Source organism: Spermophilus citellus (genome assembly GCF_964194105.1).
Source record: "Spermophilus citellus genome assembly, chromosome: 12".
Taxonomy (NCBI): Eukaryota; Metazoa; Chordata; class Mammalia; order Rodentia; family Sciuridae; genus Spermophilus; species Spermophilus citellus.
This window is the reverse complement of record NC_138198.1, coordinates 2,832,703-2,851,003: the sequence shown is the minus strand read 5'-3', so window position 1 is coordinate 2,851,003 and position 18,301 is coordinate 2,832,703. Positions and strand designations below refer to the sequence as shown.

Here is an 18,301-nt window from a genome sequence, read left to right as displayed (position 1 = left end):
AAAGTGGGGCCAGCAAATACTCTGGTTTTGTAAATCATTTTCTCACTTTTAAGAAGAGAAACAAACACTTTGCTTCAAGTAATCTCCTACTTCAGTACAAAACACCTTTGGAAAAAATGGCATACCATAGTACGTTCTTAGAAATAAATTACTGGTAAGTATTTGTTCCTAATACATAAGATCTGTTTATTTCCTTTATTTTATATTGACTCATGTTTCAATGTTCACTGAGATGAAACAAATGTTACTGAGTAGAAATCTCAGGATTTTCTGAGTAGAGCCTTACACATTTTGCCTTATTTGTCATTTGTATTTTGAAACACAGGCCTTCTTTGGTGTTTATCCATTCATAGGACAGAAGTAACTGGCTTTGTGGATGAGCACTAGAAGCAGAGACAAAAGACTTCGAGAAAAATCGTGCAATTTGCCTATGTTTTTAGCCTTGTGCTCCTTTTCAGAATTGTGATACATTGTTCATTGATATAGATCATGTGTTTAATGCTGTTCCTACATTTATAATTTTATGTATAGATGCAATTCTCATTCACAGCTACAAAATGTTAGAAAACAGAATATGCTAGGAATATTTTTAGGAAAAGACCTTGGAGAACTTTTGTTATGTCTCAGTAGATGTAGAGCTAAGGCTCTTACTATGGTCTGGTTGAATACATGAGGTGTCAGATTGCAAACTTATTCTTCTTAAAGTTAAGTGTTCTTTTATTTGCCACTGAAGCCATCCCAACAGATAGGTACATAATAAAATATTTGGAATTTTTAACTGTTTAAAGGGTAGATCATACGATCCTAAAAGTGGATCAACATAGAAGTAGTGAATTCTAATTTTTATTTATTGTTTTTAGGTATACATTACAATAGAGTTCTTTTGGTGTATTACACATACATAGCATATAACTTCTTCTATGTAGAGTTTTTCTGGTCATGTATTCATATGTGAACATAGGAATGTAATGTCAGATTCATTCTACTATATTCCCCTCCCCTCTCAACCCTTTATTCACTTTTGTCTAACCAACAAACTTCTATTCTTTTATCCTCCACCCTTATGTGTGTTACCAACTACATGTTAAGGAGAATATTCAGACTTTGGATTTGGAGGGCTGGATTATTTCACTTGGCATGACAGTGTCCAGTTCCATTCATTTGCCAGCAAATGCCATAATTTCATTCTTCATGGCTGAATCCATTGTGTATATATGACACATTGTCTTTATCCTTCCATGTGTTGAAAGGCACCTAGGTTGGTTCCACAGCTTAACTTTTGTGAAGAGCTGCTATAAATATTTATGTGGCTGTGTCACTATAGTGTCATTGGAGTATACACTGAGGAGCAGAATAACTGGGTCAAATGGTCGTTCCATTCCAGGTTTTGTGAGAAATCTATATACTGCTTTCCTGAAAAATTGCTTGGTGCAATGTATGAGTCAATCTTTTCCCCACATTCTCACCAACATTTATTGTTACTTGCATTCTTTATATCTCAGTGTAGTTTTAATTTTCATTTTTCTAATCGCTAAAGATGTTGAACATTTTTTTCATATACTTGTTAACTGTTTGTACATATTTTTCTTTGAAGTGCTTGCTCAGTTTTTTGTTCATTTATTGATTGGGTTATTTTTTGTTTGTGAGTTATTTTTTGAGTTGTTTATATATTCTGGAGATTAATGCTCTATCTGACATGTCAGTGACAAAGATTTTCTCCCATTCTATATGCTGTCTACTCACATTCTTGATGGTTTCCTTTGCTGTAAAGATACCACCCCATTTATTGATTCTTTATTTTACTTCTTGTGCTTTAAGTGTCTTTTTGAGGAATTCAGTTCCTACACTGACAAGATGGAGCGCTGGGCCTGTATAGTCTTGTAATAGGGTCTTTTATCTATTATCTAGGTCCTTGATCCACGTTGTTTTTGAGAAATAGGGGTTAAATTTCTCCTACGACATATGGGTTTTCAGTTTTCCCAGCACAATTGGCTGAGGAACCTATCCTTTCCCCAATGCATGTTTTATAGTGTGTTTGTCTAGTATTAGATAACTATATGTGTGGGGTTTTCTCTGTTGCTTCTCTTCTGCAAAGTTATTTTTTTTACATTGGCAAACTAACTAATCACTTAATCTATTCTTTCATTCTGGTATAATGCAGATTTTTTCAATCTTTAATTTTTTTCTTTTTTTATAACCAGGAATTGAACCAGGGTGCTCAACCACTGAGATGCATCCCAGCCATTTATTTATTTATTTATTTATGTATGAATGAGTCAGGGTGTCACTGAATTTCTGAAGACTGGCATTGAACCTGTGATTCTCCTGCCTCAGTATCCTGAGACACTGGTATTACAAGCATGAGCCCCTGAACCTGGCAGTTCCTACATTCTTTAAGTTATAATTTTCTTTTACTCCCATAGATCCATCTTTTTGAATTAACTTGTGAACTCTTGGGAATTTATATTTTGATAAGCTCAGAAGTTTACATCTAATTTTTCTTCTGTGGGTATCTATTTATTGAAACCCTTTCACCATATAAATAAACAGATTTTTCTTTAATTTCAGTGAAAATTATGAAACATCATTTTATTGAGTGCTAGCTAAATGTATCCTTGGTTTTATTTAGGTTTCTCCTAGTGATGGGACAGAGAACAAGCTATTGCATAAATATCACAAGAAGAAGGATGAGGTCTCTATGAAGAGACTGGGAATGGACACAGTAAAATATCAGAACCAGGAAAAGAAGTGCTTTGAGAATACTGAAATTTTAAGAGAAAAGAATACCAGCCTTCCATGGACACAAAAATTGAATGAGGAAACACTTATGGAAATATTTCAGGACAATGAACAGTTGGGTATTTGGAAAGTTGAGAATACATTGCAAAATTTCACACCTGAGAGTGAAAAACAAAGCACAGAAAGACCAGAAACAGATGTCAAATCTCACTCTGCCAGATCTGGTCCTGCTCCACCCCATCAAGGTGAAAGTCCAACACCAAAAAGAAATGTAAAACTTGCTTTCCAGAGAGGCAGAGATAAAGACTTTAGTTCACAGGAAAAAAAGAATATTGATGTATCTAACCTAAACGGTAGTAGTGAGATTCCTTCCCAACAGGTTCCAAAGTTTGAGGTAAAAACAAGTGACCTAGAAAACGAGCTGCATCAGACAAGAGTAATGACTTTGGCTACAGATCAAGTAAACAGACACCTAAAACAAAGACAGTGCCAACCGAAGGAGATGGAACACAGGTATCAAAATGAAGAAAGAAAAAGGAATGAATTCCTCAGAAAGCAGGAAGCTTCTAAAGAGAAGGTATCTGAACTACAAAGAGAAACTACATTGCATGAAGACCAATTGCATGACTATCAGAACAAAGGTGAAAATAAAATAGATGGAATTATTAATGTCCAAACCCAATTTTATGATGTTATAAAAAAACTTCAAGCTCGGAATGACAGATATCGTCTCATGCTGGAAAACAAATATTTGGAATTAATCAATGAAACTAATCATTTAAAAGAACAACTGGATCAATATGGAGAGGAGAAAGCAGAAGAAGTAAGTATCAAGCAAGATATCTTTATAAAGAGTCTTCAAAGGAATACTCAAAGTGATACCTGCTTATGGCTAAATGTTGAATCTTGATGAATATAAAAATGTAGATATTATGAATGTGTTTCTGTATCAACACAGAACTACAACCTGTTGTCCAGCAAAAATAACTTAGACCTCATTTGCAGCACAACCAATCTGTGTTTGAAGTGCTGAGTATTCCAATTTCCCTGCTCTGATTCTTACACACTGTGTACATATTTTAAAATAACTATAGGTACTCATGTGTCAACTAAACACAAAAGACTTAGTTAAAATGGATTTTAGTATTTAAAAAGGAGGAAATTTTTAAAACTTGGGCCTGACCCTTCAATTTAAGAAATTGTTTCTTATAAAAATTTAAGAGGTTAAGATTTTTTTGTAGGTTTATATGCTGACATTAGTAATATGGTCTCAATAATGCTGAAACAATGTCTAATTTTGGTGCTATTAATTCAACCCAAAGTTTGCACATGCTAAACACATGTTCTACCAATGAGCTACATCCCATTACTGAATAACAATTTTAATGTCTTCTTGTTGCTATACTTGAAGATCACAATGAAACACATAATGGAAATGCTCATACCTAGTTTCAAATAAATTAGTTACTTTTACAGTTCATTCCAGATTTTACAGTTGAACTGAAATGTAGATGCTGTATTTTGTAATAGACTTTCTTCAGTATAGTTTTGTATATTTCTAGTTGGTAAATTTATTTTTAGTCATTTAAGTTTATCATAAATCTGAAAAAAAAACTGTCCTGATATTTTTTTTTTTTGTTTTCATTCATGTCTTGTCCACCTCTTTAAAAGCATCTATTTGTCATTATCATAAATTGGGACTAATGTGATGAATTGCAGCAAAACCACAGTTGATTTCATCTGTAATTTGATGCATATATTCATGATAACTTGCTAATAGTTTTCTTCATTTCATAGCCTAATTCCTATTATATGGTGACAAAGATAATTGTAGCCATCTAAAATTCATTAATTTGGCACTGAACCCCCGTGTCTAGACTAATGAGGGTGGCAGGGTTTATGTAAAGCAGGAGTGGTGTGAAGACCAGTGAGGTGGAGACCAGGTTACCTAGCATCTCCTTTATTCTTTGTGAAAGTATATTGGAATTATTTTAGCAAAGCTTTAAAGATGTGAGGATGTGGAGTATTAACTTGAGTCTCTAATAAGAGAGGGATAATAACCTCTGTAGAATTCACCACTACCAATGAGACCTGTGTAACCATTTTTGATTGAGATTTCAGTAGTTTGTTAAACATTGCAACTTTATCAAGGGCAGTATGTAGAGATACAGGGCTCACCCTGTTGTGTAAGGAATGTGATAGTGACTAAGCAGGAGTACACAATCTTCTATTTTCTTAAGGGAATTCAGAAATAAACAGCAGCTTACTGTTGTATGTAGTGATAATTTTTCAGAGTAAACATCATTATATAATAATAATAATAATAACAATAGTAATAATGATAACAATAACAATAATAATAATAAATTTTTAAAGTGAGCTGAGTAACAAAATCATTAACAGAAATATCAGGTAGTTGCGAGACATCTTGAAAAACAGCCAGCTGGTACCCTGAAACTACAACATGTATCAGAGGCTTCTCTAGAAGATTTAGCACATTTTCACATAAATTTAAAATATAAAGACAGGATTTAATGAAGAAACTAAGACAAATGACAAGTCATGTATGTAGAAAATTGAACATGTCATCTGTAAATCAACACCTGCTTAAGTAATAAAAGTTATTCTGGGATACTAATTTCAATGAACAGCTTTCTTTATATTTTCATTATAATTGATTTTATTATATTTGGGGATCTTTATACTGCACTTATTTCTTACACTTAAAATTTTCTTTTAGAATTTTTCTCTTACAAAATCAGCATCTTTCATTAAAATATCTAGTCTGAGGAAAGCTGAGACTTTTTTCTATAACCCAGCAGCTTTTCATGCTGTCTCTACTTCCATGGTACAACAAGGAAAACTAAATAGAGGTATTATTTAATATAATGTTTCAGGAAAAATTGTTATTTTTACTTCATTTTTGTGCATCTATTCAAAATCTGCAAGTAATTACTAAATTGACTTTAAAAATGTGTACAAATTTTTTTATGGTTTTCTCAAAATACAGATATGTTTAGGTTTTAGTTTAATTATTGAAAAACTTAGGCTATTTCTTTATTTTTTCATTTATTTAGATACATTATGAAGTATATAAATATTTGTATTATGTCTGGACTGTTATCCAAACTAGACAATGAAAAATGTTAGCTAAGTTTTTTTTCAGTACATCTCTTAAAAGGCATTTTTATGATATATGTAATGCACCTGACATCGAATTCACCCATATAACATGTAAAATACAGCGTCTCTTAGTACATTAACAGAGTTATGTATGTAACCATTTACACAGTCAATTTTAGAACATTTTCATGTTCTTGAAAAGAAACCTGGAACCTCTTAGCTGTCAGTTTTCTAATCCCTACACGTCCAAAGTCCTAGAAAACTACCAATATATTATTTTAGTAATTTACAAATGTAAACAATAGTACTTTTTATTTATTTATTTATTAACTTTAGTCAAGACTCTATTTTATTTTTATGTGATTTTTAAATTTGTTTTAATTAGTTACCCATGACAGTACAATGACCTTGACATATCATACATTTGAATCACATGGGATAAAATATCTCATTTTTCTGAGTATACAGGTTGCAGAATCACATTGGTCATGCATTCACATATATACACATGGTAATAATAATGTCCGTTTTATTCTACTATCCTTCCTATCTCCCCAGCCTTCCCCTCCCTTCCCATCACTTCTCTCTACCTAATCTAAGGTAACACTATTATTTTTTTCTCACATCTTCATACATGTATTTTGTATAAAAATGAAGGTCTCCTTCCACCATCCATGCAATTCCCTTTCTCCCTCCTTTTCCCTCCCACCCCTCTTCCCTGTGTAGAGGTAATCTTCTTCCCATGCTCTTCCTCTCTTCCCCATTTTGAGTCACCCCCCTTATATCAGAGAAGACACTCGGCATTTGTTTTTCTTGGGATTCGTTAACTTCACTTAGCATAATCTGCTCTAATGCCATTCATTTCCCTGCAAATGCCATGGTCTCATTATTTTTAGTGCTGAGTAATATTCCATTGAGTATATATGCCACATGTTTTTATCCATTCATCCATTGAAGGGCATCTAGGTTGGCTCCACAGTCTAGCTATTGTGAATTGTGCTGTGATAAACATTGATGTGGCTATGTCCCTGTAGTACGCTGTTTCTTTATTGTTCTTTTTAGATATATATGACAGTAGACTGTATTTGAATATTTACATCATAGATTATAACTTCACATTTTTATATTTGTACATAATGTGGAGTTACACTGGTCATGTATTCACATGTGAATATAGGAAAGTTGTTTCAGATTTATTCTACTGTCTTTTCTGTTTCCATTTTCATTCCCATTCCTTTTGTCTTAATTCAATGAACTTCTATTCTTTTTACCCACATTCCTTACTGTGTGTTAGCATTCACTTATGAAAGAGAACTTCCAGCCTTTGGATTTGGAGGATTGGCTTATTTCACTTAGGATGATAATCTCCATTTCCATCCATTTACTGGCAAATGCCATAATTTCATTCTTTCTCACAGCTTATTAATATTCCATCCTGTGTACATGACACATTTTTTAAATCTGTTCATCTATTGAAGGTTTCATAGCTTCAATATTGTGATTTGAGCCACTTTAGACATTGTTGTGGCTGTGTCACTGTAGTATGATGATTTTAAGGATTTTGTGTGTAAGTCGAGGAGTGGGATAAGTGGGTCAAATGGCGGTTACATTCCAAGATTTCTGAGGACTCTCCATACTGCTTTCCAGAGTGATTGCATCAATTTGCAGTCCCATCAGCAATGTGTAAGTGAACATTTTCCCCACACTGCCACCAACATCTATCATTATTTTATTCTTTTCAGTTGCCATCCTGACCCGAGTGAGATGGAATCTCAGTGTGGCATTTGCATTTCTCTAATTGAATTTTTTTCAGATATTTTCTGACCATTTGCATATGTTCTTCTGGGAAGTGCCTTTTCAGTTCCTTTGCCCATTTATTGATTGGATTATTGGTTGGTGTTCTTTTGGTGTTAAAAAATTTGAATTATTTGTACATCCTGGTGATTAATGTTCTATCTGAGGTGCACATGGCAAAGATTTTCTCACATTTTGAAGGTTCTCTGTTCATAATTCGTGATGGTTTCCTTTGCTGTGAAAAAGATTTTTAGTTTGATACCAACCCATTTATTGATCTTTAAAAAAAAAAAAAACAGTTGTACATAGACCACAATATCTTTATTTTTATGTGGTGGTGAGAATCAAACACAATGTCTCACACATGGAAGGCAAGCACTCTACCACTGAGCTACAGCCCCAGCCCCAGCCCCATATTGATGCTTTTAAAAAATATTTTTATTTGTAGATGGACACATTATCTTTATTTATTCATGTGCGGTGCTGAGGATCAAACCAAGAGCTGCACACATGCTAAGCAAGCACTCTACCACTGAACTACCAGCCACCATTTGCTGATTCTTGATATTAACTTTTGCTTTTTGGAAATCTTGTTTGGAAGTTGGCTTATAGTTCTAACTCTAAAATTACTCTGTAATGGATATTTCATACAAGTGAATTTATACAATAGTAGGTCTTTTGTTTTTTACCAGTTTCATTGACTTAGAATACTTTTTTCAGGGATCCTCTGTGTTGTAGCAAGCATCACTATTTTATTTCTTTCTGTTGTCTAGTAGAATTTTGTTTTATGACCATGTCACTTAGCCAGTTATCAGTTGCTAAACCAAAAAATGCTTCCACCTCTTGACAACTCCAGTACTACATGACTGGGGGCATCTATTTACAAGTTAATATTTGGACATGCTTTTATTACCCTGCCTCTTTGTGGTCTTCATGAATTGTGCCGATTGTACCATATCTCTGTCTTATTCATGCTGTACTTTCTGACTTGTCTGTTTTTATTCACTTGATCATGATTATTCAGAGATCACATAAAATGAATTTTTATTTTTCATGCACTTTCTCTGACTTTTCTGTCACCAACAGTGTTTGCATGGTGATTATCTTCTTGAGATATAAATTCTCCCAAGGTGAGAGTAATATCTGATATCCACACCTATTCTAGAATGAATGGAAAATATTAATGCCTAATAGTTGTTTTAACAAAATTACTATTTGATATCAATCAATATTTTTTGTTAGTAGATTGGCCTGTTAAGACTTTTATTCTAACTATATTTCAGTGACAAAATATAAAATTAAATTCACTTAAACCAATAGTAAATTCAGTATAGGAAAAATCATCTTCTATATAGATTTCCTCAACATTTATTATGTAGCCAGAATTGGGATTTATAGATGTGTAATCCTTACCAACTGAAAAGCTAATATACCTTATTATCGAAACTTTATCTACTCTTCATAATGCTGGTATAGATTATGTTTTGTTGCAATTGAATTTATGTAAAATTTGTTGTTTGAGTTTGTGTCGAATATTTTCAGTATCTTATTTTCGTATTGTGTTTTTTCATACTTCTTTTATTCATGCAGATGGATGATCTCACTGCAAAGATGAAAAATGCATCTTCAAAGCATTTACATTTGAGAACAAACTATGACTGTTTTATGGAAAACTTGTTTTTTATAAAAAGTATACAAGATACATTTGAAAAAATAGAAAGGAATCAAAAGAAGTTGGAAGAAAATGTAGTAAACTTTCCAAGGCACACACGGAGCACTCGAGTAGAACGAGGCCAAGGAGTACGGTGGGAATGTGACATTGAACATCGAGCAAGATGGGATTTAGAGGAGAAGCAAAAACAAGTATTTCTGATTTTACAGGCTATCTTACTTATCTGCAGTTTGCTTTAATTCATTTCATTGTAAACTGTATTTTGGATATACGTATCATAGGTGTATTCTATATCTCTTGAGGAAAGATGTTGTGTAGATTTCTAAGAGAAGGAAGACATTTGATGCCCCTTCAAATACCACAATTTACATCATCCTTTCAGCTAATTTGATCTGAGTAATAATTTTCATCAGATAACTGTTGGATATTTGATAATAGTGGGCATAAGTAAGACTATGAGGAGAAAACAATGTGATGCAGAAATATACTTTTGAATTGTTAAGTTAAAATTTTCAACTTTCATATTTAGAATTGATTCTATTATTCTTTAAATTGTCGGATGATCTGAGTGCTAACATGAGAATGATTCATTACTTTGAGCACAGATCAATGGTAGATAGCCTAGCCTGTGCAACGCCCTGGGTTCCATTCGCAGTAGAAAGGAGGAGGAGGAGGGCAGGGAATGAGGGGGGGAGAGGGGGAGAGGAAGAACTCAATTATTATTGGTTCAGATTTAATGTAATTGATACTGATGACAGAAGTTTACAGTCTAATATTTTTTTCTTCACATTTAAAATTGCTGTCTGAATTTTTGACTCAGAACTAAATAAAATAACTACATAATAATTATTTGGGTTCTAATTATTTTTAAAATATATTCTTTTTATGTTCTTTAGACACAAGAAGCAGCTCTGGAAATTACAGAGCAGTTCAGAAAGACTAATTTTACTTCAATAAGAAGTCAGATGGAACTCAGAATTAGCCATCTGGAATCTGAACTGAAAATTCTAAGAAATGCAACTGAGAGAATATAGGCACTTCCATAGACAACAATCCAGATTCCACAAGTATGTCAAAACCTAGACTGAAAGAGAGCAACTTAGTCTCCTTAATTTGTGTCTACTGCATAACTTTGAGACAGGTTGATGAGATCGGTAGCATGCAAAAGCGAACTAGACCCTATAATTTGTGGAAGTAATGTTAGGAAATGAATGTACTCTTGAAATATTAGTCTAGGAAATTTATCTTTCACTCACCTTTGCATTTTACATCTGAAGGTAAACTATTAAGCTTTCTTCCCTGTCTATTAGACTTTTAGTTAAGTATTTTTGAAGTTTTGTGATTCACATAGTTATATTGTGACAAAACTGCTTCTACATGGAAACATGAACAAGTTTCACAATTTTTGAAAGATTATAACTGAAACCTTAAGTGTCCAGTGTTGCTATAACTACACTCTGGGCACATTCTGACACCTGACAGATTAACTGATTTTTATTTTAATTTTTAAATATTATCCTTACATGGTATCTAGAGACAAAATGTTCTATATAGTTTTTCCTCTCTACATTGTCATACTTGTGATGATGGGAAGTATAACCTGCAAAGTGGTTAAAAATATTCTGATGATCAGTGTTGGGGCCTGTGAATGACAGAATGAATGGGCAGTCTCCTGAAGCCCTGGTAACAAATTCATGGGCCAACTTTCTAGGCAGCAGCTTTAATCTATCTTGATCACCCACTCACCTATCTTGTTCTGAACCAGTGGCTGTTGCTCTGAATTGTCTCATTGTCAAATGCTTAATTTATCTAGGTAATAGGTAGAATATACATATGATGGTAATAAATGCTTGACAATATCTTCAAGGAACATTCTTTAAGTCCTTGAACTGGTTCACTAAATATGAATCTTTCTAGCTTTACTAAAATTTTCTAGTTGCGTGTGTTTAAGGAAACCATGATGATTTAATATACTTCAACATAGTAAAATGGCTTTGGTAGTCAAATAAACTAAGGTATACATCATCTGCTATATTTATCTTTAAAATATCCATATTTCTAATGGCATCCTCAAGAATCTTCCAAGGAGCGTCTTTCAAGAAGGCAGCATTGTTACTTGCAAAGTCATACATCGCTGATTTCTGTCTCTCTTCCACCAACATTGCTTTAATTGGAAGTTTGAAGCCCCCTAGAAATATGTACACTTCTTTAGAGAAATTACAAACCCATAATTGCATACACTGTCTCTGTTCTGGTTCTTTTAGTGTTGTGCCCACATATGGAGAATTTCTACCTACTCTCTTTTTAAAATATTTTTTTTAGTTATATATTTTCTTTATTTTATGTGGTGCTGAGGATTGAACCCAGTGCCTCACATGTGTAGGCAAGTACTCTACCACTGAGCAACAATCCTTCCACTTACTGTTATGGAAAATTTAAATTATTCTTTTATTTGATGAAAATTTTGAAAGTGTATTTAGACATAAATAATATTGAGGTTAATTTTGAAATAATTAAACAAGCATGAAATATAATGTGCTCTAATTCAGTGACCAGTACTTCCACTTTATCTCCCCTTCTTCCTCCCTGTGTTCTCTTTCTTCTGCTCTACTGATCTTATACTTATTTGTAGTTTTTAAGTTTCTTTTTGAATTATGCATTATGAATATACATGAAGGTGAAATTCACTGCGATATTTTCATATGGATTCACAAAAAAATTTGATCAGATTCATTTCACTATTCCACACTGAGTGCTGTCCCCAACTCCCTGGCTTGGGTTGGGTTAGGGTTAGGGTTAGGTTGTATAGCAGGAGCCCTTCAGTACAACCAGGTGATTTCCTTCATACTAAGACTTCATTTGAGCGAGTCAAATATTAGTCCAAAAATGATGAGCTATATTTTTAAGAACTAATAAGAAAAACAATGTCCAGCTATTTTGAACCCATTTGAAGATATTTCTATAATATTTGACAATTTTTTTTATCAGGGGTATTATTACAATAATGAAATATCTGCTTGAAAATGAACAAATAAAAGATACCATCTTGCTTTCATTGCACCTTGGTTTAGAGCTTTCATGGTTTTATTTTATTTTATTTATTTATTTTTTTTTTTTGGCTGTTTGTTTCTTTGCACCAGGGATTGTACTCAGGGACACTTGACCACTGAGCCACATCCCCAAACCTATTCATGTTTTATTTAGAGACAGGGTCTCAGTGAGTTGCTTAGGCCTCACGGTTGCTGAAACTAGCTTTGAACTCAAGACTGTCCTGTCTCAGCCTCTTAAGCCACTGTGATTACAGGCATGTGCCATCACACCCTGCTTCAATGGTGTTTTGATGAACTTCTTAACACATAGTAAAGCCATGCATATCTATGTTAAATGTGGCCTCAACCTTATTCTTTTATTTGGCATTTTGACCTAAAAAATCACAGGAGAACAAATCTAAGCTTTATAAAACAATGCTGAAGTTAAATAGTTATGACAGAAAGAAATAATTTTAACATATAAATTACAATTTAATTTAATAGCTGATTTATGGTTTTTTTTTCAGTTTCTTAGCTTACATGAATATCTTTCTGAAAAAAATGAGAGAATCAGGTTTGAAGTGCTTCAGAGTCATGAAATTGGATGACTATTTACAAAAAGAGAATGAAAGTTAGTTGTTATGCAGGATGCAAGTAGAAGTTGTTCTTATTAGTTCTTACCAGAAAAAAATGAGATAATTTACCATTTACAAAACAATGAGAAATTGTGTATGAATGTAGACACAATGCAAAGGGGATTTGGGAGGCAACTCTTTTTCCAATGTATTTCTGAGAGAAAGTGATGTTTCTTTTTTACTTATGCATAAGCTAGTTTATTTAAAACTTAATGTAATAGTTCTACATTTCCTTGTGGAACATTAGTTTGCCATATCATGCTAGCCTGAATAGAAGAGTGTTTTTTAAACTCTTTCATCACGTTTCAAAGATATGTCTCCGTAATCACTGCAGAATGCCTTCAAAGGTGAAGGGAGAAGGAGAGGAAAAAACTACTAGAGAGGAAGAGTGATCAAATTATTTTATGTGCATCTGTGAATATGTCATAATCAATTCCTCTATTATATATAGTCAAATGCACCAGTAAAAATTTTGTTTAAAATAATTTTCTTTAAAAATAGAACATAAAGACAGGAATGGGAATTCTGTCAGTCAAAATCATTTGTTTTCACATCAAATGTGTAAAGGCATTAGACACCACCTTATTGTTATCACTACAACATACTTACTATGTTCAGTAATATATTTTAGACCCTATTTGGGGAATTAGTAAGAGAAGAGTTTTATACAAAGAACACTCTACATGGTGATATTTATATAAGAGTTGGAAGTATTTACCACATAACTCATCAAGTGCACATCTATAATGAGCCAAATGTTAAAAACTGCTGGTCATAACTTCTGAAGTCAATTACAATTAAAGAGCTATGTATTTTTTCCAATTCTGAATATCAACAAATTAAAGACCTTAAGTGTGAAACTGCTTTTTTCCCACTTCTGCCCCACTATGAAACTGTCAGCCTATACACTGACATTCTTTTGTGGGAAAAAAATGGCATCACCCATTTTCTGTGGTTTATGGCCAAAATCCCAGACTGACTTAGTAACAGTCACACGTTTAAAATACCCTGTCATGACTCTGTCATTAGTTTACATTTGCCTCAATAAAAATATGAAGTTTCTTAGCCAAAAATTAAAATATCCAAACAACTGGATTTTTGTCAGGTTACTCAGGCTATCTCATCTCACTTGCTTTATTGGCACTTTGCTCTAGATTCTAGTGACACTGGACCACTGTGATTCCACAAGTGTTCTTTCTCATCTCGGTGTCTGCATGCACCTCTTCCCTTTGTTTCACAATTTCTCCTTTTACTTCAGGTGTTAACTCATGTATCACTTCCATTGAAGGACCTCAAACACTAACACAAATTTGGGACAGAAGTCCCTTCTAAGTGTTCCAGTAGTAACCTGTTTTATCCTTGTCCTAATGCCAATGACTCTGTATAGAAATTGCCTGATTGTCTGCTTTTGAAGCTATTGTATATGACTGTTGAGAGGTGTCCATTATCATCTCCATGTTGTCATCCCAGTTCTTGCCAGAATACCCTAGCATATGGTTGTCAAATATATGCATAAGGGGTGGAAAACCCAAAGCTCTGATACTCAGTCATAATGACAACTGTGTATGAAAATATGGGCATACTGCATTCTATAGTGATTTTGTATTGTGGACATATCTTTTTTTCTTCTTATAAACAATGAAAAGTTCTAAACTTCTTCACTGATTTATACTTATAAAATGTTTGAGAAAAAATATAATTCTTTTTCTCTTCACTTGCTGCAGAATTTGAATCCTGACCATGGGAGCTTCTGCCTTAAGAATTACTAATAAGACAAGACAAGATGTACTTCTGGAAACTTCATAAGGATATACAGAGATTTTAAGAAAAAAAAATGAAAGCTAATATTGTGTTTTTCAGACTGTTAATATAATATTTACATTATTTATGAAATGTATGATGTAAATACTTTATTGAAATGGATGTGTGTAACATATATAATGAAATTATCAAAATATGAAAATTATTTATATCTGTAAGAAAATTTGAAGTGCAAGTGCAAACCAGTTTTTATTAGATGTGTTTTCAGACTATCTAAATGTTAGCATTTAAGCTCAATTCAGCAACCAAGTCAACACTAATTTGGTAGATCTAAATATCACATTAATGATGGATTATTTATATTATATCACTGAATATGGGTCCAGAGAATTAGGCAACATTATTTTTACATGCTGGTTACTATATTCAATAATGGATTAATGTATTGCAATTATTATACTGCCATCTTTAAATTTGTATTTCAGGCACTGACTTAATAATTTTTCTAATAAGAATATTTGCTTAGTGTTTTATCTTTATTTTTTTTCCTTTTCTCTTTGTTTATACAATCTTGGGAAATAATAGTAAATTTACAGGTTCTAATATAAAGTACTTTTTTCTGCTGAAGCATTTTAAATTGAATTGCTTACATATGCTATCATTTATGATATTTTTAGTATTTTGTACAAGTCAGAACATGCTAGATAACTACAATTCAACATTCATTTATTATGAGTATATTTTTCAAATATTAACAGGTAACAGCATAGTTGTTAATTGTATCAGTTTCATTATGAAGGTTATATTGTTATCTAGCATGTTCTGACTTGTAGGAAATACTAAACCTATCATGAAAGATGGCATATGTTAACAATTCATTTTAAAATGCTTCAGTGGGAAAAAGTACTTTGCATTAGAACCTGCAACTTCACTAGTATTTTCCAAGATTGTATAAAGAAAAAAAGCAAAAAAAAAAAAAAAAAACACACATTAAGCAAATGCTGTTTCTCAAATCAACACTTATACATTCTATCATAATGCCTTGGACCACTTAATCCTCAGATTATTTTCATGTTTTTCTAGTAGCCTAATATTGTTCTTTATAAAAAAAATATTTTCTTCAGAGACATGAAATGAACTTAATTGTTTTATTTTATAGATGCCTTCTGAATTAAATATTCCTTAGTCTTTTCTTAACCTTCATGACCTTGAATTTTTCAGAGGGAAAGCTTGTAGAATGTGCTTAAAATGGATTGGAGCTAGATTACATGTTTTTGGCAAGAGTACCACAGAAATCAATTCTATGATGTTCACTTTGAATCACATCATGTGACCTATAATATCCTCATTACTGCTGATGTTAATATTGGTCATTAATGTGGTATTTGCAGGATTTTACTTTGTAATTATTATTTGTGTGAAGATAGTTTGAGACTATAAATATTAATATAAATATAAATGTGTATCATTCACCACTAAATTTGTTCATTTATTATACCTATACAGATTCATGGTTTATTTTATTGTTAATATTTTAAAAATGTATTTTTCTTTCAGAAATGTTCTATTTTGATAATCTCAGATTTATAGAAGATTTAAGACAGCAGTGAAAGGAATTCATAAGAAACATTCCCTAAATGTTATTCTTCATTTCTAGATAAATCTAGGTACATAACAGTTTTTATCTCTGAAACATTTGCAAGATGCACACAATGTCTTTTTATTTGTAAATAAAAAAATCTCACATTTTCTAAAAATGAGAAATTATCTCTGTAACTATGGTGCAATGATCAAAATAAGTAAACTATGTTGTGAATATCTACTCTACAAATCTTATTCAAAATTTGACAGTTATTTTAACAATTGTCTTTGAACCAAAATAAATCCAATTTTGGGAAATTTTAATATCAATTATTCACTGTGTCCAGTGGTCTTGTTTCTTATGTTGTTTTTTTTTAATCTGGGATGGTTCCTGAGCATTTCTGGGCTATTCATGATATCTTTGATTTTGATTTTTGAATGGTGTGTTTCAGTAGTAGTTCTATAGATTTTTCTTCAGTTTATAATTAGATTTTAATTTTCATAACCAGTGGATAAATGCTCAAATATTTGACTCTCAAGTTAACCTGAATGCTGCTGGTAGATTGCACATAGGGATCCCTGTTCCATCAATATGTCAATATATTTGGTGATATTAAAATTAATACCAATGGAATTTGCAAATATTTCTTTAGAGGAGCACATCGTGAAGACTTTAGGCTTTGTGGACCAGAAGTTCTCTGTGGTCATAGCCTAAAATCTGCAAATATAATAATTGAATGCCTGATGGCATTCCAATAAAACTATATTTTCAGCGTAAGTGGGTGAGGCTCAGTGGTAGAGTACGTGTATAGCACATATGAAGCCTGAGGACAAATCTCAGCATGGCAAAAGGAAACAACAACAGAAACACTTTATTTGCCAAAACAAGCTACATTCTGGATTTAGTCTTAATTTGTTGATCCAATGTTCCTCTAATGCTGTGAAACTTGAGTGGTGACCTGCATGTATGTTTTTTCTTTTGTATGCACAACACACTTCATATGCACCACATCATTCTTCTACAGACTTTCTGTACAATTCAGTTTATGAAATAAGAATATTTTCTGAATTTGCCCTCAGGTTTTGTTATTGAGTTCACCATTTCAATATTAATAAGCACTTTGCATATATGCCCTTGAAACTTATTCTGTTATCTTTTTAAAAATATTATTAATTGTTGATAGACCTTTATTTTATTTATTTATTTATATGTGGTGGTGAGTATCAAAAACAATGCCTCATCCATGCTAGAAAAATTCTCTTACACTGAGAAACAACCCCAGCCCTGTATTATCATTAAGAATGAGAAAATTAATACTCAGTTTATTTAATAAATCAGGAAGAAATTTTCATGGTGACTGTAGATTAAATTTTTATGAATTTATTACTTAATACTTTTTTAGCATTTTTGGTGTTACATATGTAATTTTTAAAATGTTCCAAGTTTTACATATGATCATTATGTAAAGATTGAAAAATACAGTTAAAGAAGAACAAAGATTATTCTCCATTATTCCACTTAGATACAATGTCTTTCAAAAGGAGGGTCTGCAAACACTAAATTAAAATCAGTTTTTAATTTTTTTATTTGATTGATTGATTGATGATATTCCAATCGAATCCAGAATATGCTCTATCCTAAGCCACATCCCAAGTCTTCCATTCATTTGTGAATCTCACTCTTGTGTTTTTCTCTTCTTGCATAACTCCAAGAATTACTTTTTCCAAAGTTACCATTGAATTTTACTTTTAACACATCTACCCTTAATTTCATGCACTTAATTTTACAATTTTACAATTACAATTGATGAATATCAATGGAACGTTTCCACTTCTAATAACAAGAACTCCCAAGTGGATGAAGGGAGTTTAGACTCCACCAAAACAGCTGTACAAATGATTTCTCTTTCCCACAACCACACATAAATGTATATAAATAGCCTCAATACCCAGCCAAATAGTTGTAG

The 18,301-nt window shown here is 32.4% G+C and overlaps 1 protein-coding gene across 1 annotated transcript in view; it reads left to right on the top strand.

Moving 5' to 3' along the window:
- The window catches only part of LOC308631479 (arf-GAP with SH3 domain, ANK repeat and PH domain-containing protein 1-like), an 88,106-nt gene extending 71,832 nt beyond the window's left edge, over positions 1-16,274 (top strand). Inside the window, exons 17-20 of the mRNA XM_081262725.1 lie at positions 2,630-3,562; positions 9,247-9,519; positions 10,225-10,395; positions 14,717-16,274. Of these exons, the coding sequence (XP_081118851.1) occupies positions 2,630-3,562; positions 9,247-9,519; positions 10,225-10,362 (1,344 nt within the window). The 3' untranslated portion in view covers positions 10,363-10,395; positions 14,717-16,274. The remainder of the gene's footprint in view (positions 1-2,629; positions 3,563-9,246; positions 9,520-10,224; positions 10,396-14,716) is intronic.
- The last annotated feature ends 2,027 nt before the right edge of the window (positions 16,275-18,301 follow it).